The sequence below is a fragment of the Ctenopharyngodon idella genome, chromosome 20 (genome assembly GCF_019924925.1).
Source record: "Ctenopharyngodon idella isolate HZGC_01 chromosome 20, HZGC01, whole genome shotgun sequence".
Taxonomy (NCBI): Eukaryota; Metazoa; Chordata; class Actinopteri; order Cypriniformes; family Xenocyprididae; genus Ctenopharyngodon; species Ctenopharyngodon idella.
Genome location: NC_067239.1, coordinates 14,051,629 through 14,076,513, shown reverse-complemented (window position 1 = coordinate 14,076,513; position 24,885 = coordinate 14,051,629). Strand labels below are relative to the sequence as shown.

General features: G+C 38.8%; 2 protein-coding genes and 1 long non-coding RNA gene across 3 annotated transcripts; 1 reads left to right on the top strand and 2 right to left on the bottom strand.

Moving 5' to 3' along the window:
* Positions 1–325: 325 nt before the first annotated feature.
* On the bottom strand, positions 326–2,358 carry six1b (SIX homeobox 1b). The gene is made up of 2 exons (XM_051876422.1): positions 1,527–2,358; positions 326–891 (listed from the first exon to the last, which is right to left on the bottom strand). Exons 1-2 carry the CDS (start codon positions 2,084–2,086, stop codon positions 597–599), a joined length of 855 nt encoding a protein of 284 aa, XP_051732382.1. The 5' UTR covers positions 2,087–2,358; the 3' UTR covers positions 326–596.
* Positions 2,359–7,472: 5,114 nt separating this feature from the next.
* On the bottom strand, positions 7,473–15,728 carry six4b (SIX homeobox 4b). The gene is made up of 3 exons (XM_051876317.1): positions 14,845–15,728; positions 12,462–13,084; positions 7,473–9,163 (listed from the first exon to the last, which is right to left on the bottom strand). The coding sequence occupies exons 1-3, from the start codon at positions 15,576–15,578 to the stop codon at positions 8,688–8,690; spliced, it is 1,833 nt and encodes a 610-aa protein (XP_051732277.1). The 5' UTR covers positions 15,579–15,728; the 3' UTR covers positions 7,473–8,687.
* On the top strand, positions 15,700–23,647 carry LOC127502882 (uncharacterized). Its single transcript, XR_007926951.1, has 3 exons — positions 15,700–15,834; positions 17,125–17,336; positions 18,585–23,647. It is a non-coding gene; the product is annotated as an uncharacterized LOC127502882 (long non-coding RNA).
* Positions 23,648–24,885: the final 1,238 nt, after the last annotated feature.

Genomic DNA, 24,885 nt, shown 5'->3' with positions numbered 1-24,885 from the left:
ACTAGTATTATTTTTTAAATGTAGCCTACTTTTGAAGAGTAGCTATAATGTATCTAAGATGGATAGATTTCGGACCTTTGGTCAGATGCATGAAGTGAATATTCGAATGTGTGTTATTTTCACCCTTGATTTAAAATTTAACTTAATTAGCCATTTTTTATTATTTAAATGTAATGGTGTATTACATTTTGAACTATTTAGGCTACATGTTGTGATATAAAGACCTGGCGCTTCATCTGTGAATTTTTTCACCATTTATGGTTTTCCACTTCATCTTCGTATTTTAATGGTGCAAAACAGTGTGATGAAATGCTAGAAGAACGTCTTATGAGTTTGAAGAAAAGAATCGTTTTATTAACTGCTTTTGGTTTGTCTTCTGACCAGTTTAACGACTTGGCAAATGTCAGTCCGTAATAGTCTACCACGGTAAAGCGTACCACTGAGTATTTCTCTGAAAACCAGAGAAAAACTAAGGTTTTTATTTAGATTTATACTGTTCATTTTTCCTTTATATATATATACAGTAAAAGTGGCAGATCTCAGTCTATATTTGGTACAAAATAAACAAAAATAAATAAAAGCTCAGTCGTAATCACTTAAGAACCGAGGTCCACTAGGCTTGAAGTTAAAGGTCCCAGTAATGAATCCTGGAGTTGATGTGGGTGTCCTTGCATGCCGTGTACCGACTGTGCGGCGCCGAGGCCGGTCATGGAATATGCGGACGCGCCGGGGTGGCTCATATTACCCTGGAGCAGGAGCACGGAGTTCTGGTCAGGACTCTGCGGGGGCGAGAATTCGTCCTCCGAGCTTGACATCAGGGACTTCCCGCCGTCCAGCGGTGACAGCTGGTTCTGTTTGTTAGCGCCCGTGTTGTTGTTTTCGCTGTTCTCTCTGTCAAAGATAAATGACATGAGGGTTACGACACATTTAACATTAGATACTGTAGATAAAATATGCTGTGTAAAATAGTATAAAGCCGTAGTCTTTTCAAATATAAATCTAATTTTGTCATGACGGATGACTATGCAAGAAGAAGAATAAATTCTCACACTAAAATTTAATATTTACTGAATGACCATCGAAATTAAACGAACAATTTCAATTTCATCTGAAAATATTTAGATTTTATAATTAAGTTTTCTTTTATTCTGACTGCTGACAATATAAAAATGCAAAAGAAATTGACAGGTAACGTTCTCCATCTGCTAACATATAAATTGTGTTTTTTAACACACAAAAAAGTGGTTTTATTCAAGTCAACAAATATTAGCTATATAACATGACTATTTTTAAGTGTTATATCAATCAGAAAGAGGTCCATAATGTAACAACTGTAAGTTTTTACACTGATGTTACGACGTTAATATTTTAAGGACTGACCAAAAGCAGCGCTCTTGGAATCAAACTACATGTCAACAATAGCATCATCAGCGCTGCACCAACAGCAGTCAGCTGTGAACCAAGTGGTATGAGGGGCTGAATTGGGTGTATAAAACGCATTTTCATTTTGTTGTGACTGAGCTTACCTTTCTTTTGCCTCCGCTGCACGATCCCTCTGCCGTCTGTTTTTAAACCAGTTGCTCACTTGGGTGGTGGTCAGCCCTGTGGCCTCAGCCAACTCCCTCTTTTCCCGAGGAGATGGATAGGGGTTGTGCGTGTACCACTCCCGCAGCACACCGCGGGATTTCTCTTTAAAACAGTAGCTGGTCTCCTCGCCGTCCCATATTGTGCGTGGCAGAGGAAATTTCCTCCGCACTCGGTATTTCCCCACCGCTCCCAGCGGTCGCCCCCTCAGCTTCTCAGCCTCAATGTAATGGGCCTTAAGCCACAACTGCTGCAGCTTCGGGTGGTTGTGCGGAGAGAACTGGTGACTCTCTAGTATCTTATAAAGTTCCCTGAAGTTTCCACGATGGAAGGCGACCACAGCCTTGGCTTTGAGGACGCTCTCGTTCTTGTGGAGATGGTCGCAGGCCGGAAGAGACCACAGAAAACGGCCGAGACGCTCAAGGTTCCCCCCTTGTTGCAGCACCTCACACACACACGCGACTTGCTCCTGAGTAAACCCGAAAGAAGGCAACATTGACATGACGTCTGACTCCCGCTACCAAACCGCTCTCCTCTAGATGCTATAAAGGAAGCGGAATGGGTGACACCCCGTTTGCCTTCGTTCAATGGGAGCGATTAGGTCGCTCGACAAGATTTTTTGGGGTTGGAGATGTCCTCTGCGCGCGCCGTGAAGTTTTGGGTGTTTGTTGAAGACAGTTTGTTCACTATCGACTCATGTCGCGCTAAAAGAGCACTGCGCGACTGCTGATTGGCTCTCCAGCTGCCCTATCCCCTGCAGCAGCAGTGCTGAGAGAACTCTGCTTCCATTTCCTCCCACGGGGACTCGGTGGTCTGAAACTGGATCCCCCGTCTCCAGTTCTACCTGAGGGAGCCGGGCACCTCGATACTAATCAATTATAGCAACTGTCTGAAGGCAGCGTTCATTTGGCAACGAAAGCCATTACAGTGCTTATATTTTATCCTCAAAGAATTTGAATACACAATATTATATTATATTAAGAAAACCGAGTCAAATGAACGGCATTATCTTCATTTATTAACGTATGAGGAAAAAGTCGTTCCTCAATTTCATATTAATATTAATTATACAATTCTCATCCGCAGCGAAGAATCATTGCGATCATCAGTTGATTGACTCTGCTTGGCTTGTGCCATTGTCAAGGGCACGCGCTCTGCGCACCGTCTAGATGCACGCGGAGATATTTGGAGTTCCATTAAAAACAATCAGCCTCTCGAGCTGGAGAGATAACATAATGCTAATCACTAGATAAGTAGCGCCCCCGGCTCTTCAAACTATTCGACCGAACGTGCAAGGCCAGTAGAATCCGTGAAATGGCGCTCAAAAATGCAAGATTGCATTAATTTACGAGGAAAAACTGAGCCAAATACGGTTAATATCGATAATTAACCGCTTCAAGTGCTGCTTATTTGAGTTCCACAAAATCGTTATGAAACAAAAAAATATTTTAAATCAAATTTTCCTATGCTGTTTTTCTGTTTTGATTTTCTGCTTTTACTTTTTTTTTTTTTTAACTTGAGCTCAGAACATCAAACATAGCCTGTAGCACTTAATGATTTGTATTCTTTAGGCTCAGAAGAAAATGCATTCTTTCCATCTCTTTCTTTCTAGTCCTCTCCCCTCTCTCTGTACAGTGAAATCTAAAACCGATGCATTAGTAAATGAGTTCTGTGTTCGTCGAGGTCTTTGCCATCCAGACGCTGTTTCAAGGCATAGATCGCGTTTCTTTATCTTCGTAGAAATCTGCAACCTGACACCGCGGCGACGCGAAACTCACAATCACTCACCCAGAATGGAGCACCTCTTTTAATTTAATTTGAGACGCGGCGTTCATTTTTAAGTCGCGCATGGGCCCGTTAATGTAGACTATAGCTACTTAAGGAGCCTCCACTGTTCCCTCTATATGGGGCTGAAATGATCTTGCAAGCTTCAAGACACTGGGATAAAACGAGGACTTAATCGGTTTTAGCAGCCAATCCGTACACCTGTGAAAACAACTTTTTGCCCACTGTCTCTGAAGGGTCAGAGGAGCAGGCTAATGAAAGCTGCCCCATCCATCTGTCCTGAGGGATCACCCAAGGCACAAAAAACTTTGCAAAATGTAAACGTTTACAATTTTCTGGGCTTACAATTTGTTTTCAAATGCAAAACAAATCATCGTTGTAGTACATTTTGTATTTTTAGAAGAATTTTTTTTGTGTAATTTGTTCACTTTAAGGTTTTAAAATAATTTCGTCTCCTTTTATAAAATTAAACAAGACCTTACCTACATAAACGTAGTGTTTTTAAATGCATATTCATTTTTCAACTTTCATATGAATGTAAGCTCTTGTAAATTATTTTGACTTCTGTAGACTATCACTTTATATCTCATTGGTTTAAATAAAGTTTCATAAGTTTGTAACGGTGGTTTCCCAATTCGTAACCAATTTTCCATTGCTGTATGTGACTGTAGACTTTATTGAATTTAACGACATTTAGGTCTATTCGTCAGCAGGGTCAAGTATCAGCTTCAGTGTAACAGCACACGGGCCTGTGATTGACGGCGCTCGGGTTGTCGTAATGTCTCCACCACATTGCCGCGCGCCCCCTCCTTAAACCTCAGAAATCGAAAGGCCGTGCCCGTTCTCAGGCCTTGATCATTTCAAGATGTGCTCTTTTATGGCCTAAAGGCGAGGGTTGGCAAGGTCGACACGAACTCCGGCACACATACCAATGGTAAACACACCATAAACTGCTTCCCTCAAAAAAATATTCACGGTAGGCTATACAATGAACAACAATGAGGTCATTCTCTTAAAGTAGGCTAGCTACGTTTCAGTCATGTCCATAACTCTCCATGCGTGTTAAACGGAATAGCTGAAATGTAAATTAATATATTATATCAGGTTGTTTGACGCAGAAATTTAGTTCGTAAACACGTTATTCTAGAGAACTAGTTGTAACATGCTGGCCTGTTCTAGTAGCCTATAATGCTATGTGAAAGGCTAAACATAAGTAGGCTAATCCAGTATTAGACAAAAACCTAGCCACGAATTAATTTAATAAGTAAAAAATAATAAAACAAGAAAATCCTAATTTTGGTCATTTGTAAGGAGAGAATCAAAGATTTGAAATGTAAAGTGACATTTACATTTAATTATTGAAGTCAAGGTATACTGGGTAAAATGACGTTGGGTAATGTAGGGCATATGCTCAATAATTTTATAACTGTATAAACATCTTCTTGGTTTATAAAAATGAAAACCTGATACAGAAATCCTTTAGCCTATATCATTTTATACGCAATGATCTTTGTAATTGTATTTTTTTTTTTTTTTGAGTTTTTTTTTTTTTTTTGAGTTTTTAAAGCTTAACGTACTGTACAAGAAAGACATTGTTTTTTTCCCCTTGTGGACATTATGAGAGATTGTGTGTGTGTGTGTGTGTGTGTGTGTGTGTGTGTTCATCTGCTGGGAGGCACAGCAGATTAATTACATTATTAATTCTTATGAAATAAGATATTTCTTTGATATTAGATATTTATACTTTTTTTAATAAAAGTGATTTTGTCATCTGTTTATAATGCCCAAACACTATTATGAAAAAAGGTGTTTTTTTTTAGGAAACATCATTTCTGTCACATCAATGACAATGATTAATGCATGCAGTTATTTCAGAAAGCTTCACTTGCTGTCTGCTCAGGAATGTGATAGAACAAGTTTTTTTTTTCATTTCTCTGGTATTTTAGAGTTGTATTTTAAAGCTTTTATGTGTGGTATCAAGTCTTTGGTTTCCTCATACCTCATACCATTCTTATACTTTGCTACTGCGGTAAAGTTTGCAAAGTCACAGCAGACCCAGGCCAGAAAGCTCTCAATACAGCATTTAAAACTAGCTTATGGGCATCCCTTACATTTAATGGACTATACATATTGAAGTAATTCTGCTGACCCCTGCTGGCTTGGATGTTCTAGTGATTTGCCAAAAGTTGATGATGATAATAATAATAATGATATATAATAAAATTATTATCATCCACTTTTGGCATTGATAACAATAGAAATATTTTAAATATTTATTTAATATATTTTAAAAAATATTATTAAATATTTTTATAATCCCTTTACTTGGAATGATAGGGTTTTTTTGTGTGAAAGTATTTGAAAGACCTCCATTCTCTAAAACACACAATGTTCACTCAGTGTTTTCATAAAACAAACATAGATTTTTGTTCTCAGATTTACAGAAGTGGTGGGTCTCAGACCCAGTTGCCCCTTGACCTCACATTAGCACAGTGTATAGTGCTGCGGTGCAGTGGGCACAAGGGTCCGGTTACATTGTGCTTCACAATCTGCTGTGCTTCACTAAATGCCACACTTTGAAACCTCCAGAAAAAGTCAGGGGTCAGGTTCTTTAATAAGCTCACTTCTGCAGGGTTTCTCACTTTTTTATGGCTTGTCCTTCCCAGGATTTATGAACATCTTCACTTTGTTTAAAAACATGACTACAGAAACATACTAAAAATTGGAATGTGAATCTGTTATTACTTTCTTCATATCTGCTGAACATATATGACTTTGATGTACAGTACTTTTCTCAAGATTTGTGGTTGACTTCATCCACACTGAGGGACCGTTCCTTGTACTTTACATTCTTCTGGTGAAACTGGAGATCGAATTAAAAGGAAGGTGTTTTTTGTTCTCTTCTGTGCCTTTTGTTATAAAAGATGAACCATCCCATTCACGGTACAAGGTGATGGAGTGATGTATTTTCTATTTAAATAATACAGAAAAGCAACATAACACCGCTTCCCATGAAACACATAGTCTGCCAAGGGGAAATTGGGGACATGAAACACACATGTCCCTCTTTTTTGCGCCCACCATTTCTTTGCTCAAAGCCCCAGACAATAGTGCTTTCTTACCCTTCAGTATTCCAGGAGGCGCCATCTGATACCTGGCAATCAGCTAATCTGGTGCCCTAGGCGACAGGGTCACCTTTGGGCAGGTAACAATAGATTCTTTACCCAATGTGCTTTTTTGTCTCCTCCTTTGTGCGAGGGAGCAAATCCTACCTGGGCGCCATTCAATTAGCGCTGACTCACACGGGCTGGTGCTGTGCGTCAAGAGAAGGAAATGTTCCCACGGCAGTAAACAGACATTGGACGTTCTGGCTCTTACTTTCATACTTTCTGGAACAATCAAAATTTGCATAAATACTAGTCTCATTAATACTAGTCTCTGCTGTTGTATTCTATTATGCGCCACCACTCTACAATGTGCGAGAACAGAGAATGTCCTTGTAAAATCTTGTTAATGGTATTAAGAACAGCGTATATATCTCTCATTACCCTTTCATAATCTACCAAACGATGAGCCTGCATTTTTGCCCTGAAGTCTTGGCCAAAAATCTATTCCTGCTAGATCATGTGAGGACGGTTCAGGAAATCTAATAAGGATATGTAACTTCTCCTCATATACTCTGGCTTTTTGGATGACCTTTACTTTGAGTAATGTCATGACAGGTACCATATGACACTTTAAGAGTGAGCGGGGCTTATTCAGCTGCCAGGTTTTGGCTAGAGATCACAGAGAACGCCCCTGGTGAGAACACAAGCTTGATCTCCACCATGCTGCATATGTGTACGTCCATGCATTAGTAATGTCTGAGATCACCGCCATCCATCCAGGGGGTCCAAGTTGTAGCCTGATCTGGTTAAATGGATAGTCTTGGATGACCGACATCTTGCCTGCCATTGGTTAAAAACATATAGCTGACTTACCTGGTGCTTCCAATAAGAGATGATTCATTGAAAGTGATGTCATTCCCTTTACTTATTGAATTATCAGGCTTAGGACTCTAATGTGAAACACCGGTGTCAGTAACATAGACAACCCTTGGATCATTCATTATATATGTACAAATATAAATATTTAATAGGGTGCAAGGGTTTAGGAAAAAATAGGTTTTTCAAGCAGGACTGACGTTTTAGGTTTTCTCATGGTTCTTGAAGTATGTACAGAGCTCAAGTTTGGTGTAAAGGTGCGGTCACATTAGTGAAATCTTAGCAAATTTCTGAGACAGAAAGGGACATTTGTCTATTTTCAATATTGTAGAGATGTATAAAGTACTGAAGTCTCTTTCAAACAAAGCAGCTTTCTGTTGGTCAATGTAGCGAATTTGCGTGACTAATTTGAACCTGTTGTGAATTCTGTGTGGGGAAACCTTTCACCCTCATGCAAAATTCCCAATTGTGGATTCCAATTGAAATTACTGCATTTTGCCCATGAAAATTTGCTGAACAGTAAATGTGACCGCACCTTAAGAATATTCATCTTGTCCTGCAAGGATCACAGAATTCAGCGCCGGGCATTTTTTAAAGATAAAGTAAATGACAACATATGCCCAAATCATTTTAAAACAGTCGGCAGACAAATCAAGAAAAACAAACACTCATACTTCGGTTATTTCTGAAAAATTCTACCAAACAAATGTCTTGTTGTCTAGCCTAGCTTCCTAGTATATTGACAGTTTATGAGGAAGGCACATGTGACCAGTTAACGGTCAAGATTATATACTTTAAAAAAAAAAACAAAGTCCACACTGGGATGCATAGAAAGAGGTGTATGTGTTTGAATCAAAAATTCTGTAACATAAAATTCCTCAAGACAAACATAACAAAATAACCTTTATCACATTTGCATTGTCACACTCAAAGAATTTAAATAAAAAAGTCCATAAACAACAACAAAAAAATCTGTGCTTCAGTAAAATCTTGTTAAATGAAAACAATCACTATAAAGCTGCAGTTTTTTTTTATTCAGAGCACATTCGTTTTGTGCTTTTTAATGGGTCTTTTCTTAGATTTTTTTGAGGTGCGAGTAAAGACACTGCAGCCAAATAATCTTCAAAAGGTCAGTGCATTGCCTGGTACATTCTGCAGTCCTCTTAGTGCAAGTTGGGATATCTGAGGACATGAAGGCACTGTTCGCATTTTATATCCATCGTTAGGGTTCATTTGAGAATGATTTGTGCTTACAGAGTCCGTAAGAGCACAATGCGGTGCGACAAAACCGGTCCAGCACGAGTGAAATGCTGCTCTTAATTGCTAATGACATCATCAGAGGTCACTTCCATCATCATCCATCTGTACAGTCTGCAGCTTGGCCAGCTCTTTCCCTTCCATGTCCAGATCCCCACAAACAACCCTGACTGGGCCTTCTCCTGCCCTTGAAGCAACCTGCAGGCTGTTGGGCAGCTGGACATCTTGAGACCTGTAATTTGAAGACAGGGCTACACTGTCTTCTTGGAGGCCACGTCCAGGTTGACTCAGAGCGTGATGTACCTCGGTGCTGGAGATGGCAGAGGTGACTGTGGCCGTTACGGTGGGATGAAGAGAACCACCAGTGGAGGAAGACGAAAGGAAAAGGGAGGCTGTGTAGCCCAAGTTGCTGCCTTGGTCCAAGGGTATTTCAGAAGGATAAGTGTAGCTTCCAGACACATCCAAAGGCTCCTGTTTCACAGTCTGGGTGTAGAGCAGGGTTTGGCTCGAGTGCTGGGAAGAGTCACTGACCACATTGCCCAAAGGAGCAGAGCCTGTATGGGGTATAAAAGAGAAAATGAAATCCAGTTCAGTAAATGTAGTAAGCTTCATAAATTATCAAATAGCCTATATGTGACACGCACGTGCTCTATCAATTTGAGCCGGAAGTTGCAGTGAGTTGTTTGTGGAGAAACGCGATTATATATATTGTTTTTGGTGTGTTTATATTGTTTGTAATTCTAAATTGTAATAAATATCGTTTTGGCGCTCTTTAATGTGTCATGGCAGATCGCTGTAGCCACATCAGTTCAAGCTGCAGCGCGAAGTGCACGTGAACTGATCATTTCTTCCGCTTTACCAGTTATATATGAAAGAAACATGAATGAACATAAGAAGGTATGCTAAAAGATACAATATAACTTGATGAAATCTATAATCTTCCGTGTAATTGCTCAATCAGTGTTTCAACCTTGGAAATACATCAAAAAAAAAAAAAAAAAACAGTTTGTGAACAACACGTCACTTGACGTGACATACCTTAAAGGGTTAATTCACCCAAAAATGAAAATAATGTTATTTATTACTCACCCTCATGCCGTTCCACACCCGTAAGACCTTCGTTAATCTTCGGAATGCAAATTAAGATATTTTTGTTGAAATCCGATGGCTCAGTGAGGCTTGCATAGCCAGCAATGACATTTCCTCTCTCAAGATCCATTAATGTACTAAAATCATATTTAAATCAGTTCATGTGAGTACAGTAGTTCAATATTAATATTATAAAGCAACGAGAATATTTTTGGTGTGGCAAAAACAAAAACAAAATAACAACTTATATAGTGATGGCCGATTTCAAAACACGGCTTCAGCAGTTCAGAGCGCCGAAGTCACGTGATTTCAGCAGTTTGCCGGTTTGACACACGATCCGAATCATGATTCGATACGCTGATTCATAACGCTCCGAAGCTTCATGAAGCAGTGTTTTGAAATCGGCCATCACTATATAAGTCACTATTTTGTTTTTTTGCCGCACCAAAAATATTCTCGTCGCTTTATAATATTAATATTGAACCACATGAACTGATTTAAATATGTTTTCAGTACATTAATGGATCTTGAGAGAGGAAATGTCATTGCTGGCTATGCAGGCCTCACTGAGCCATCGGATTTCAACAAAAATATCTTAATTTGTGTTCCGAAGATGAATGAAGGTCTTACAGGTGTGGAACAACATGAGGGTGAGTAATAAATGACATTATTTTCATTTTTGGGTGAACTAACACTTTAAGGCAAGTCATTCAGTGTTCACAGCTCATTAGTTAGCAAGAAAAAAATAATTTTTGAAAAGAGCATACATAATCTCCGATTTCATAATTGTATGTATGTTTGAATAAATCTAATTCTGTCAAAAATGTCAGTTTGTAATCTTTAGAGACCATTATCTCTAAAAGTGGACAGCTATGATTTTAATTATTATATTTTTTGTTATGTAGAATCATAATAATTACATCAGAAAATGCAGACTTTCCTTTTTCATTCAGTGCATAAAACTTTCAGGGTCAAAACGACTCTGAATGATGGAGTAGTTCACATTGTGCTGTGACTTCAAGGTAACCCCAAACACTTTGGCCGAATGGCCTGGACATCAACCCTCCCAGCTTAGTACAATGTTCTTTTCTTTTAGCTGGCAAAAGCTACAGCTCATAACAACTCAACTGAGAATGAATGAGAGACAAACGACAGAGCGTGAAGGTGTGATCTGTTTATCCAGATGAGACTCCTTTGTTGCTGTCTCAGGAGGTTCGCTTCTTTTTCTCTCTCTCTTTCTTTCTCGGTCATTCTTTCAGTACCTCTCTTCCTTATTTTCTTCAGAACTTTTCAAGTGAACTGTAAAATGAAACACCTTTTTCATTTTCTGTTTGCGGTTAGACTCGCTATGATTTCCTTGTAACTCTAGAATGTGGTTCTTGGCACATGTCTCTTGCAGTGACAGCCTCTGGCTTTTGGCCAGACACTTTTCTTCCATTAGGCTTGCACAAATGTCTGATAAATAATCACAGAGCCCAAACTCCTCCTCCCATCCCCCCCAACTCGCTCAATTTATGAAACTAGAACCAAAGTTTTCTACAAATTTTCTTTAGCTTCCCGCAGACATTGCTTGCGAGGGTGGGTTGTTATATAAAGGGGGTCAGGAACATATTTTTCTTCCTTCTGAAAATTTGCCTGTGACTTACTCAGTCCTCTTTTGACATCTTAAGCCACTATGGGACAGAAAATTATCTCACTAGTTTTGACTTCATAGACAAGAATGGCACTGCAAGGAATAATGTTTCTTTGTTTTTGTGAGGCACTGGAGATCAAACTTTGTGTTTTTATGAAGACATATTTTATTGAATTGCCTTGAAAATTATGGGCACAAGGAAACAGGGTTTTGGCTAAACAATTTTAATATCGTCTTTTTCTTGCTTGATCGTTTGGGCTCAACTGTTTTTATTCTAAATCAAAAGTTCAGCCAGGGGTGGGTTTGTTTTTATGTGGCTCGTAAACTGCATATTAAAGGATAAAACAGACGAGCGAGAGAGGAGCAGAATGCAGCTAGCCTTGCTGTTATTGATGTGGCCATAAAATATTCATGGAAAGAACCATTAGTGAGTGGTTAGGGCCATGAAGGGGAGGTGGGGACCGTGTTGAGAGGCCTGCGTTTGGTACGATCCTCTAGCCAGTTGACCTGGACCCCACATGCCTCTCACAATTTTACCCACAATACACTCCAACTGCCCGTGACCCACAAGGCTCTCTTGCGAAACCTCTGCTCTTTTGCATCTAGCTCTGCGGTCACTTTTGGCAAGCTTAATCGCATAAATGTTCAGTCTTAGTATTCTCCAAAGCGATGATGTAATTACTTTGGCTCTTATGAGCTCACTAGAAGTGCTCCGACTACTTTAGGTATTGTTGTTATTGTATCTTCAAAGACATATGCATGAGACGCAGAGGCGCAAATCAACCATTTTTAACTGGAAGAGGCAGGAAAACTTTATGTATATACACAATTAAAAGAGAGAGATTACCCAAAAATAAAATTCTGCCATCAATTACTCTTTCATGTTGTTCCAAACCTGAATGACAACAAAAGATGATTGTTTTTTGCCCACACAATAAAAGTTAATGGGATCCAAAACAATATTGGAGCCCACTGACTTTCACTGAATGCACAAAAAGACACTGAGACATTTCAAAATATGTTCTTTTGTGGTCTGCAGAAGAAAGTCATACAGATTTGTAATGACAGAATTTGTATTTTCGAGTGAAAACCCCTTTAAGCAATATATCTAATGAATAAGGTCCTCCTACCGTGAGTGGATGATGTTGAGGATGGTGGCAGCATTAGAGGAGGAAGACCCATGGTGGTTTCACTTCCTGGGAGATTGACCACACTGTAACTGCTGAGATGAAGGGCTCCTGAGGTAGTGGATGGCGTGGAGGGGGCCGAAGCAAAGGAGACCACTGAAGAAATGACTCCATCTTCAGCATTGGAAACTAGAGTCTGCATGGCATCTAGCTTTCCAGAGGCAGGTTCCATTGAGAACGGAGCATAAGACACAGAAGACCCACCTAATAGCCTCTCCTGACCGTGATGGGAGACCCTCTGGGGATCAAAGAAATGGCCACTTGTGGTGCCAAGTCCATTTAGGAGAGCATTGCTACTATGTGATTGAACGTAGCCTACTCCATTGATGTAGTGAGCATTCACGCTTGCTAGGTCGCCGTTAAAACTCATTCCTCCAGGTGCATGTGAAGGCATCTTGACTTCTCCAATTTGTTGGATGACGGTTGTTCCTCCATCCGAGTAAACTGTAGGGGGGGCTGTTCCATGTGCAACTGAGCTAGAAGAGCCGCTGGAGAGGGGACGTGGCGACAAGTCCTCCTGGCCTTTACTGGACTCGTCTTCTGTACTGTGATTCCCATCTGACTCGCTGAAAAAAAAAAAAAAAGATTAATTGTTTAAGAATTAGAATTTGTGTGTGTTTATCTGTTGTGTTGATGCTGAAAATTTGTTTTGCATGAGAAATTGCTTCTTTTTTTTTTTTTCCTACATAGTCATCCACCATTTGCACTCTTTTGAATTTGGTCTTTTCATTTTGAATTGTTGTAGTATACTTCAAATTTTCCAGAAAATTTAATAACAATACATTTAAAATGTTCATAATCGTTTCATAATGCCTTATGTGTAGTCAAAAAGGTATTTTTTCTAATTGATCTCTTTGTTTCTCTATTAATCAGCGAATTAAAAAATTCTGTAAAATTTCAAAATGAAAAAGTGTGCTGCTTTATCAGTAGCTGTATTTGCACTTGTGTAGATACTCTTTAGGAAATAGATTTATAAAACAATGGATCAACTTAAACACATTGAAATCACAAATAGGCTATAAAAGTCGACCTCTCCTGCTCTTCTAAAAACAGATCGCTATAATAAAAATCATTTTCTGTAAATATCTCAGTCATCATTTCTAAAGTGGACTTCTTGCCCCCAGGGGTCAAAAATAAGATAAAAGGATCTGAGCTCTTGGAGGCATTTGGTGGGTCTCTTTACAGACTATGACAGCTGCGGGTGCTTCGTTCAGAGTGACTCGAGCAAGCCGCATCTATACAAAGATCTTATTGACACGACAAACCGTTGATCTTTTCTGATCCAAAAGACTCCCATAAGGAGTTCATGGCCATCTTCGTTCAAACAATGAATAATTATCTTTGTCAGGGTGACAGTGCAACATCAAAGAAACGCTCACTGCAGACGCATACGGAAAAGCCTGACCTCCCTTATTTACGAGACTCAGGATTTATTATTTATGATAAAAGCAACATTTTGCGGGCGGAATGGTTGAGTTTTTTTCCACCGCAGCTTGAAACTCGGTGTCATACAATTAAGGTGCAAGCAAAAGTTTACAAATTCTGCCTCTTATCTGCCTCAAGCTGTGAAGAGGATTTCGGCCACGTCAGGAGATTGAGTGCAGATCCCTCTGACTGATTATCAGGGTGGGACAATGGCTTTAAAATCCAGAAACAAACATAGACAATGACTATGGTAATGTAATGGCTGATCATATCTAAAGTAAACCGATGGTCTGTTTTGGTTGTATTTGAAAGCAACTACATGTCTGTTAAAATGTTTGTCAGCTCTTTGTTTTGCTTATCCAATTAATGTGACCCTTTTAATTAAATCTGACCATTTATAAAATGTCTACATCGTTAGCTGAACCGACTATACTCAAAATATTGGTTTTACATGCCAAAGAAGAACTTATAAACAATTCTTCAAATGTTTTATTCTCCAATTCAATCATACGTAGGCCTACTTCAAAAATGTACTTTAAAATTGCTTTCAAAGGTTTCAGTGACGAATAGACTAATCTGAACAACTTATTATGCAACATCAAGAACTTTTTAATCTCCACAGTACAATATAGCCAACTCAAGGTCCATATATACAGCCAAAATGGCTTTGAATAAGAAAATGTTTCATTGATAAACCTATGTGACTTCAAAGAACCACTGAAGAACGTTTATTTTTAAGAGTGAACGCGTCACGGTCTCCACGTTCTTTAAAACTACACCTCATAGAAGCGCTCAAAGCTTCGTATTTCAAAACATTGGTGAAACGTGTCCTCCATTCGGTCTCGCGCATTCCATCATACTTTTCCCACTCTCTGTCAACGATTTAAATACTGCGTCCTACCTTTTTGACTGCGCCTCGGATGGATTTCTGTCTCTCTGCCTCCTGTTTTTGAACCAGTTGCTGACCTGCGTCAGAGAAAGTCCTGTCATTTTAGCCAGATTTCGTTTCTCGGCTGGAGACGGGTACCGGTTCCGCTTGTACATATCCTTCAGCGCGTTCCTAGACCTCTCTTTGAAACAATACACGGTCTCCTCTCCGTCCCAAATTGTCCGAGGCAGCGGATATTTCCTGCGTAAGCGATACTTGTCCACGGCACCCAGCGGTCTGCCCCGCGCCTTCTCCGCCTCGGTGTAGCGTGCCTTGTACCACATATCCTGCAGAGACGAGTGATTTGACGGACTGAAACTGTGGTTCTCCAAAATGCAGTAAAGCTCTTGGTAGCGGGCCTGGTGGAACGCGACTATCGCTTGAGCTTTCAGGATGCTCTCGTTCCCCTGCAGCAGGTCACTTTGCGGCAGTGACCAGAGAAACCTGGCCAGGCGCTCCACGTTCCCTCCCTGCAGCAGCGCTTCGCAAACGCACGCGACCTGCTCGGGGGAAAAGGCCAGGGAGGCCGGCGAGCAGTCCAAAAGTTCGGCATTCTCCATCGGCAACTCTGCGGGGTCCAGCACTGACAGCTTGACACTCCCACGATTCTCCCTCTTGATCTCATCGGCACTAATGACCTCGCTTGAGGAAGAAGACATTTTGAACGCGTCCTGATAAGTCACTCCTCTGGGTTTCAGGCAGCACATCAGGCGATCGGGTTTCGCCCCTCCATCCAAGCACGATCAGGTATCCGGCCGCTGTGTGGTGTGGATAAGATCTGGCGTCCCCCGTTCCACTACAAGTTTAACTCCACAGCCCACGTTGGAAAGGAGTCCAAGTCCTGAGCGCATTTTGATTCGCCGCTCTGGCCTTGCGGGGTGGAGCGACTGGGATGTGAAGACAAATGTTTGCGCTGGGAACGTCTGTCAAGCGTGCCATTTAGAACGCGGGTACCTGCGCAAGGTAATGCAGGCTGCACTACGTCCACACGCACACAATGCACGAGTTTTCACATTTTTATATGTACAAAATAGTTGATTCCTGTTCAGATTGTGTCATCACTGAATAGCAACTCTCAATAATTGCTATGAGGCCAAAACATGCCTTTTCTTGAAGAATGAGTAAAGTTGTAACATCATTTTAGAAATTAGCTTAATATGCGTTATCATTAGCCTACCCTCCGGAGGTGAGACGTTATAAGACTTACAGTACAAAAAAAAGATAATAAAAGTATAATTTCATGTCGTGATCTGTTAATGAATATTAAACCACTATCATCTGAATATATCTATATTTGCCACACACAAAGCACACACACAAAGTTTTTGTTATATAGTTGTTAGCCTGCTTTATGTATTTATATATTTTATTTGCTGTTAAATTAAAATATTTACTAAATATATACACTCTAAAAAAGATGGTTCTTTAAAGGTTCTTTACACGTAGTAGCAGTTCTATTTAGAACCGTAAGGCCCTGAAGAACCCTTTATATGCTGTAATGGTTCTTTGTGTTAGAGTTTAGGGTTCTTTATTCCCGCCTTTTTGTTTTTCAAATCTGTAACTGTCAAAGCCACCTCATTACTGATTTTCTGGAGCTCAACCATCAAAATACAAAGACTGTCAACACACTCTCAACAGGTAAATGATTTCTTTCTGAAGATGTCTGTAAATTTTAACTTTCAAATTGTAACTGGCTATTTTTAATCCAAATGTTAAAAATTGTTGTGAAAATTTTGATTACCACAATAAATTTATACACAAACTTTAAAACCCTGGTATTAGGTTGTAAACAAGATCACTCTTTGTACTTGACATTAACACATTTTTTAAGTTAATTTATATATTTACAAACTTGTTTAATTTACAGCAGATACATATGGGAATAGTAGGCTATATATCAAAGTTTGGGACACAGAAAGCAAAATAAATAAATAAATCTAAGTTGCAGAAATTGAAGCAAAATGTGCTACAACACTCCTCTATTTGACTTTTAGACAAATCTCTGAGCCAGTGCTTTGCTTTGTCATGCTCAGAATATGTTTACATTTATTTTGGAGAGATAGTGTATACCATTATTGTTGCTTCACCTTTAACAAAGAAATATGAAAATGAACTAAATGCAGTGCTATTTATTTATTTAGGTTGTATAAGAAACAGGCATTTTCTGAGTCTAAAATATTGCACTGTAACTTCCAACTGTTTATGTCTGTCCGTTTGTCAGACAGGCACTTTTTTCTTTTCTTCTTTTTTCAGTTTGTCATGCTGTTTACTGGAAACTGAAGGTCTGTATGGGAGCCAACAACCGCAACAGCTGACAGGAGGCCCCAGAAGCCTCCCACAAAAGCAAAGGGAAATTTGATGTGATTGCATCCCTAAAATTAAACCCAGCACAAACAGAATACCTGGCAGCAGCTCTGTGCACAACCCTGCATTCACATGCTCTATGGTATGAAGGTGGAATGAAGGTACGTATAGGTACTAGACTTTACTCTGTCCAGTGCTTAGAAGCCCATGCACGGGAAAGGCAGCAAACTATGTCTGGGATGTTCAGCCATATCAGGAATGGACTATGTAATGAAGAGAGCTGTCATGAAGTTGTGTTATGGTGCATTACAAACATAAGATAAGACCTCTATATAACCTTGGGAGCATTCAGCTGTAAAATGGCCACAGTGCTACCTTTATCCCTTAGATTCCCAGTTTAGATTAGAAGAAGTGTTGCCTGTTGTTGTGGGCATGGCTTTTGTTAGCAGATAATTGGTTTAAATTGTCTGTTAGAAACAATTAGAGACAATAGAGGATGATTTATAGTTTTTTCTTTGTTCTGCTGAATCATCGTCATATGCACTTTGTCAATCTTTACAAGGCTTGTTGATGGAAATATCAACTTTTATTTTCCTCATTTCTCTTTACAAGGATGTTATCTCTAATCAGGGTATGATGAAATGTTGTGATGTGAAGTGTTTCTTTACAATCCATTGTCAATGGAGCTTAATAGCCTGCACACATGCACATCCTGTGTGCACACTACTAAGTTTTATGTGATTTATGTCTTGCATGCTTTTTCACAGTTTAAAATGCTCCATTCCCATTGTTAGTTTCTGCTCACTAGCTGCTTGGGTGGCCTGTGAAGATTTCCCTGGTTGAATCAATGTGTAAGAGTGGGATGATAAGTTTGTCATAGGGGGCTGGGTGTTGGAATTCAGCAGAGAATTTCCTGCCAGTTAAAGTTCTCAATATACCTGGAGCTTCAGCAGATGATCCAAAACACATGCAACCAGATCCATCACAATGCTTCAGTCGACTGGCCAAAAGAGACCAAACACACACAGAGTGAGAAAGAGAAAGACAAAAGGAATGAAGGACACCCAAGGCCTTTTCTCTGAAATGTTCATTCATCCATTCATCCATTCATTTTTGTTTGTTATTGTTTTGTATTTATTTTATAATTTTTATCCCAGATTGTTCAAATTTCAAAGTACTCTGAGGTGGTTTAGACAAGTTCATAATTTATATATGATGAATAATTTATTATAATGAATAACTGTTGTTATTCATTCATTCATTTAGAGTCATTAATGTACTTGTTTGTAGATAAATTATCGTAGTTGGATATTTTTATAAATAATATACCAGATTGATCAAAATGTCAAAGCTTTTAGGGGATTTAGATATGCTCATCATTCATTGACTTTTTATGTCTTGATATCAAGGTATAGAGAGTGGATCACTATTTCTCCAAAATATGGTCACCACCCGCTGTCTGTTTCATTGCTTGTGGCATCTCCACATGTCCAACAACTATGGCCATGAATGAATCCTTTGTGGAACTGCAACTGCACAGAAGCAACCCACCCAACCCTTTTGCAACCTCCATCCTTCCCTCCATATGTTCCCAATACATCTAAACCTGTGGCCTGGGGGGCTACCACTAAACACCTGCCCCTGTCCGGGCTACAATGGGGGCTATTCTTCATGATGGATGGACAAGCTAACACTGATGAAGACTTAGGAACATCAGCAAGATAGGAGGGAGTGGGATATATGTCCTTTTCATATAATGTTTCTGAAGGTGATGGTCTATGAGAGTGCTGATGTGTGCAATTGAATGAGCGTGTGTTTGTCTATGTGCTTTGTGCATCTGTTTGTGCACGTCTTTCTTTGGTTTCCCCCATGTCTGGTTTTACCAGTCTTACAAAGGGGATTTTTTTTTTTCAGTTTGTTCGCACCGCGCTCTGAGTTGTTATCTGTTAGATCAGCGCATGCTAAATGTAGGATAAAATGCCCTTGATTTGACTGTAATGCTGAGTTTCGGATGGAATGTAAGCAAAACGAGTCAGCGCAAGCATTTTTTTATTTCTTTTGACAGAGGTTTGGCACAGAGTCTTTAGACATGCTTGTCTTTACAAATGATCAATTTATCTTGGTTCGCAGTTTGAACTGAGTTCAGCTTACTCACTTCACCAGAAATTACCTCATCATCATGGCTGTAAGTTTACAGTTGAGCGTTCCGATGGTTTGATGAAAATGCCAGGTTGAACAGCCTACGGTGCTGTGATGCGGTCGCTGGATGTTTTGCGTTCTTCACTCCAAGGAAGTAATGGATAATTATATCGTTTTAATAATCGTAATAATTCCACGAGAATAGGGAAGTCCACACCACAGCTATAATAATAATTACACGGAGAAACTATATCGCTGGAATCACTGTAAGAATTTTTTTTTCTCCAGCTGATGAACGATAAAAACATTGACAGCCAATCAAAATCCACACAACTTTAAACAGCTCGAGCACTTAAAGCAGCAGACACAACAAACAGAGCGTTATCGTGCGTTGGTGTGGACGCTAATACAGTTATCGTTATAATTATCTGATTATACAATGATCGTCCTGATATGAACAGGTCTTAAAGGGTTAGTTCACCCAAAAATAAAATTTCTATCATTTATTACTCACCCTCATGTCGTTCCACACCAATAAGACCTTGATTCATCTTCGGAACACAAATTAAGATGTTTTTGATGAAATCCGAGAGGTTTTTTTAATCTCCCATAGAAAGCAAAGAAATTAGGCTACCACATTCATGGTCCAAAGAAGTAGGCTAGTGAAGACATCGTTAAAATAGTCAACGTGACTACAGTGGTTCAATCTTAATGTTATAAAGTGACGAGAATACTTTTTGTGCGCAAAAACAAAACAAAAATAACTTTATTCAGTAATTTCATCTCTACCCTGTCAGTCTCCTACGCAGTTGACGCAGTGCAGCACTTCCGTGTTTACGTGCGAACGCTTGCTCAGCATTGGCCGACGCTGTTCACGTGAGCAGCATGATGTATGCGTGTGATACTGAAGCAGGAGCCGTCCAATAATGAGTCATCGTTCTGACGTAGAACACAGAAGCTCTGCAATGTGTCTTCAATGTAAACTGAGTCACGTATTAACAATGTCTTTACTACTTTTCTGGACATTGAATGTGGTAATTTCGTTGCTTTCTATGGGAGATTAAAAAAAAACAACCTCTTGGATATCATCAAAAATATTTGTGTTCTGAAGATGAACGAAGGTCTTACGGGTTTAAAACGACATGAGTAATTAATGACAAAATTTTCATTTTTGGGTGAACTAACCATTTAAAGGGATAGGCCTAGTTAACCCAAAAATGGAAATTCTGTCATAATTTTCTCACCCTAAAGTTGTTCCAAACCTGTATGAACTTCTTTCTTCTGCTGAACACAAAAGACTGTATTTTAAAGAAAATGGGTAGCCAAACAGTTAATGTCCACAGTATGGAAAAAAAATACTATGGAAGTCAGTGGGGCCCGTCTTTGCTTACCAACATTCTTCAAAATATCTTCTTTTGTGTTCAGCAGAAGAAAGAAATTCATACAGGTTTGGAACAACTTTAGGGTGAGTAAATAATGACAGAATTGTCATTTTTGGGTGAATATCCCTTTCAGAGTGTGCATGGTATGTGCATTAGCAGGATGTTTGCATTAGTGTGTGCCTATATGCTTAGGACCTGTTCAATGGGTAACTCTGACAGACAGGGAAATAAACAGAAACTTGGAATGCCACAGGGGTAAACACATTCATTTAAGATGAGACACCCCACTACAGACACTTTCTTCACCTTTGTCTTGTTGTCAAGGTGATGATGGCCATTATTTTTGAAGACTGATTGCTCGGTATCAAATATATTGTGTAGGCGTTTATGTAGGTGTTACATTTTCTATTCCTTTAATTGAGTTGTAAAGAAAAAAAGTGTCTTGTCAAATGCTGCAGGTAAACTGTCATCTTAATGCTCTGACCTCTGGGCCTGTGCAACAGGCATACATCTAGTTGTCACTGCTGGAGGGAAAAATGATTTTAGCCTTCTGAGAATGATTGACAGTGGAACAAACCATAGCCTTGAAGAATGTGCTTTTTGTTTCAGTCAAATTACCTTTTAGGTTGTTGCAGTTTATCAACAGCTAATCTTGCATTATATATAGAGTTAAGAGTCTTGCTGCTTTTTGGCAAGAGTCCTGCTGTCTGTCATCACTTAATATATATAATTAAATGCATTTTCAACTGCCTTATCTGCAAATAGAAAGGTGTGAAGTTGGAGGTCAAACAAAAACCATTGTTGTGAGTTAGTGAAAAGGGAAAATCACTTTAATCAGTCCTACAGTGTTCAGCCATATCGTATTCCACCAATGAATATGAACTACTTCAGATGAGATGTTAAGATTATGTCTTTGGACACGGTAATTACATACATTGACATACGTTCATTGTTAAGTTCAGTGATTTTTTCCCCCTGTTACTTATGGCAACAAATGAAGCTGAAATATTAAAATGACAAATATGACACTTGTATTGTAATGTCTGTGTCATCTGTGATGACTGTGCAGTATTTTGTATTGCCAACAAATCTTCCATTCCCAGGCTTCTCTGTCCAGGGTGTGTCTTAACCTTGTGTACTGTCAACAACGGAGGAGGGTCACACACACACACACACACACACACACATTGGGTTTTCACATTGAGTTTTCACTTTCCATAAACAAAATGATTTTTATACTGTACATTCTATCCCTACCCCTAAACCTACCCATCACAAAAAAACTTTCTGCATTTTTACATTTTCAAAAAAACAACAACAACAACAACAACAACAAAAAACATAATTTTGTATGATTTATAAGCCTTATTGTCCTCATGTGGACCACAAAAAATGTTCCTTCTAGGTCAAAAATTACTGATATTACTACACACACACACCTATTCAATACTGACCCTGCCACTCACACACACACACACACACACACACACACACACCTTTACACCTTCACAATGGATAACGGCCACTCTGAGGTTTTGTTGTTTTTTGTAATTACTTCTAAACAGTGTTGCTCAGTGAGGGAGCTTAAACACGTGGAGTGGACATTGTCTTAGTCTGTGTTTGAGAATCTAATGTTTTGCTGACATACAGGCTTTAAAAAGACAGAATATTATAGATGAAGTGAATGAGGTGAGAAGAACCAAAAAAAAAAGTGAATAGTCAAGGTAAAAGTGCTCTTTCACTTTCATTATATTTATCAGGAAAGACCTCTGAAAATTCATTAAAGCAATAAGCTCAGACAGTAGTTTTCCTTCTAGCCCCATCAATGTGGGAAATGTCTTGTCTTATCTTATCAGCAGTTGACTATCTCTTTCTCCCTGAGCTTTGCAATGTTTGCATAGGGGCTGCTGTGGAGAGCTTGCAGGTGTGAAGTCTGCCCTGTCAGGGCTTTAGCTCCTGGCATAGCTGGCTCCCTTTGCTGTATTGTTTATGTGACCCACCCTCTGGCATCTTTCCACCTTTCACAGGTATTTCTCCCCATCAAACATGTCATTATCAGGTATTATTACTAAAGAAATGCTTAAGAAAATGTGGTTTTTTTTGGCCTCTGTCTTCTCCCCTGAGGAGAGGAACTCAAATATAGAATAATCCATATCTCTCATTTTGCAACATTTTGACACCGAAAAGATTTAATGAAAGGCAAATTAGGTCTTCTGTCCTCATGATGTATAAGAAGATATAATTAAACAGGCACATCAATCCAAATAGTTTTACATAACATAACATCAGACTTGTATTTCAGGTTGATCTTTGAAGGGAAGACAAACACTTCTGTCTTAACTCTAGTCAGTCATGTAGTGATCAAACCCACATTAAAAGGTAGTTATGGATGAGTGCCTGCATGCTCCCCATGAGGATGATTACTCTTTACCAGTCTGCTACATGTTTACATAAGCAAAGCAGGCCTGCTGTTTGACAGAGCCTCCTATGGTGATAATATTGACTAAAGGGGAGTTCTACTTAATTTGTTCCTCAGAGCACCTTTGGTTTGGTTTCAGTGTTACCAAGTCTGCGGTTTTCCTGTGGAATGGGCTACTTTTACACTGTCGCAGTGGGTTGCTTGTTAGTCCACTGGTTGAAGTGATTTTGAATAGCAATTGGTCTGGTTTTGTTACGCAACCCTGTTTGGTACTAAACTATGTGCACCTGTGAACTCTACCATCGGGACCGAGATGGGTTTTGTGCATGTTGCCCAGTTGGGACCCACGGCAAGTGCAATCCTGCATGAAATCCATGTGGGCAATTGGCATGGAGCCATTATGGAACCTGCGGACAATCCTATATAGGGCCCAGTTTTCCAGCCCATTTCATACCCATATGAGCCACACACACGTGTTGGCTGGGTAACAGCAAATCAGCAGCTGATTGATTGGGGAGGTTTTTTGTTCAAACGTTTGGGATAGGTAAGATATTTTCATGTTTTTGAAAGAAGTTTCTTACCAAGGTTGCATTTATTTAAGCAATACAGTAAAACAGTAATATTGTAAATATTAGAATTTAATTAATTTTATTATATATGTATTTATATATGTATTTATATTTATATATATAATTATTTATTATATTATTCTTTATTATTTATTTATTTTTATTTTAATATGTTTTAAAATTTATTTATTCATTCTATAAATTGTTCCGCTGATTTGGTGCTCAAGAAACATTTCTTATTATTATCAATGTTAAAAACAGCTGTGCTGCTTAATATTTTTTGTGGGAACAGCACCCTTTTTTCAGGATTCTTTGATGAATAGAAAGTTCAAAAGAACAGCACTTATTTGAAATAGATCTTTTCTAACATTATAAATTGAATGTATCCTAGCTAAAATCTTACTGACCCCAAACTTTTGAAAGGTTTATATATATAATTTTATATATATTTTATATATATATATATATATATATATATAAAATTATAATTATTATTATTATTATGACTATTATTACTATTACTCATTTTTACGGTTAGGGATTGAAATAAACTCCTAAATCTAATTATTAAACTTTAATGCATAACTCGTCCTGCTATTACTTTTTTAAGTTGTTAGATGTACACATTTTGCCTGATTAATTATAAGCATTTAGAAACCACCAAGCACACCTTAGCAACACCCTGGTAACCACAGAGAAAACTCTAGTGACCACATAGCAACATTCTAGTAAGCACCACTGTAAAAAAAAATACAAAAAACGTAAAATAACAGAAAAGGTACTGGCAGCTCATTACCCGGACATTATCCAGTAATTTTACAGATTTTAATTTTAATTTTACGGACAGTAATTTTAGGGTTAATTTCCATTAACCCTAAAACACAATGCATTGAAGTTCAAAATTCAAAATACAGGCGAAACACCTGTAAAAAATAAATATGGAAAATTCTCTCAAATTAATACAGTACATTATGCCCTATTTTTAAGGGGTTTTTTTAGAGTGCAAAGTATCAAATATTAAAACAACAACAACCCCATAATAACTCCCTGGCAACCACCCACAACACATTGCGGTACACTTTTGCATTGGCATGCACCACTTGCATTTTCTTCAGAAGTTTTAAAAATCGAGTTATTTTTGCAGTGCCATTTGGTGTTGTTGTAATGATGTGGAAATTAGGCACTGCACCTTTAAGCTTTG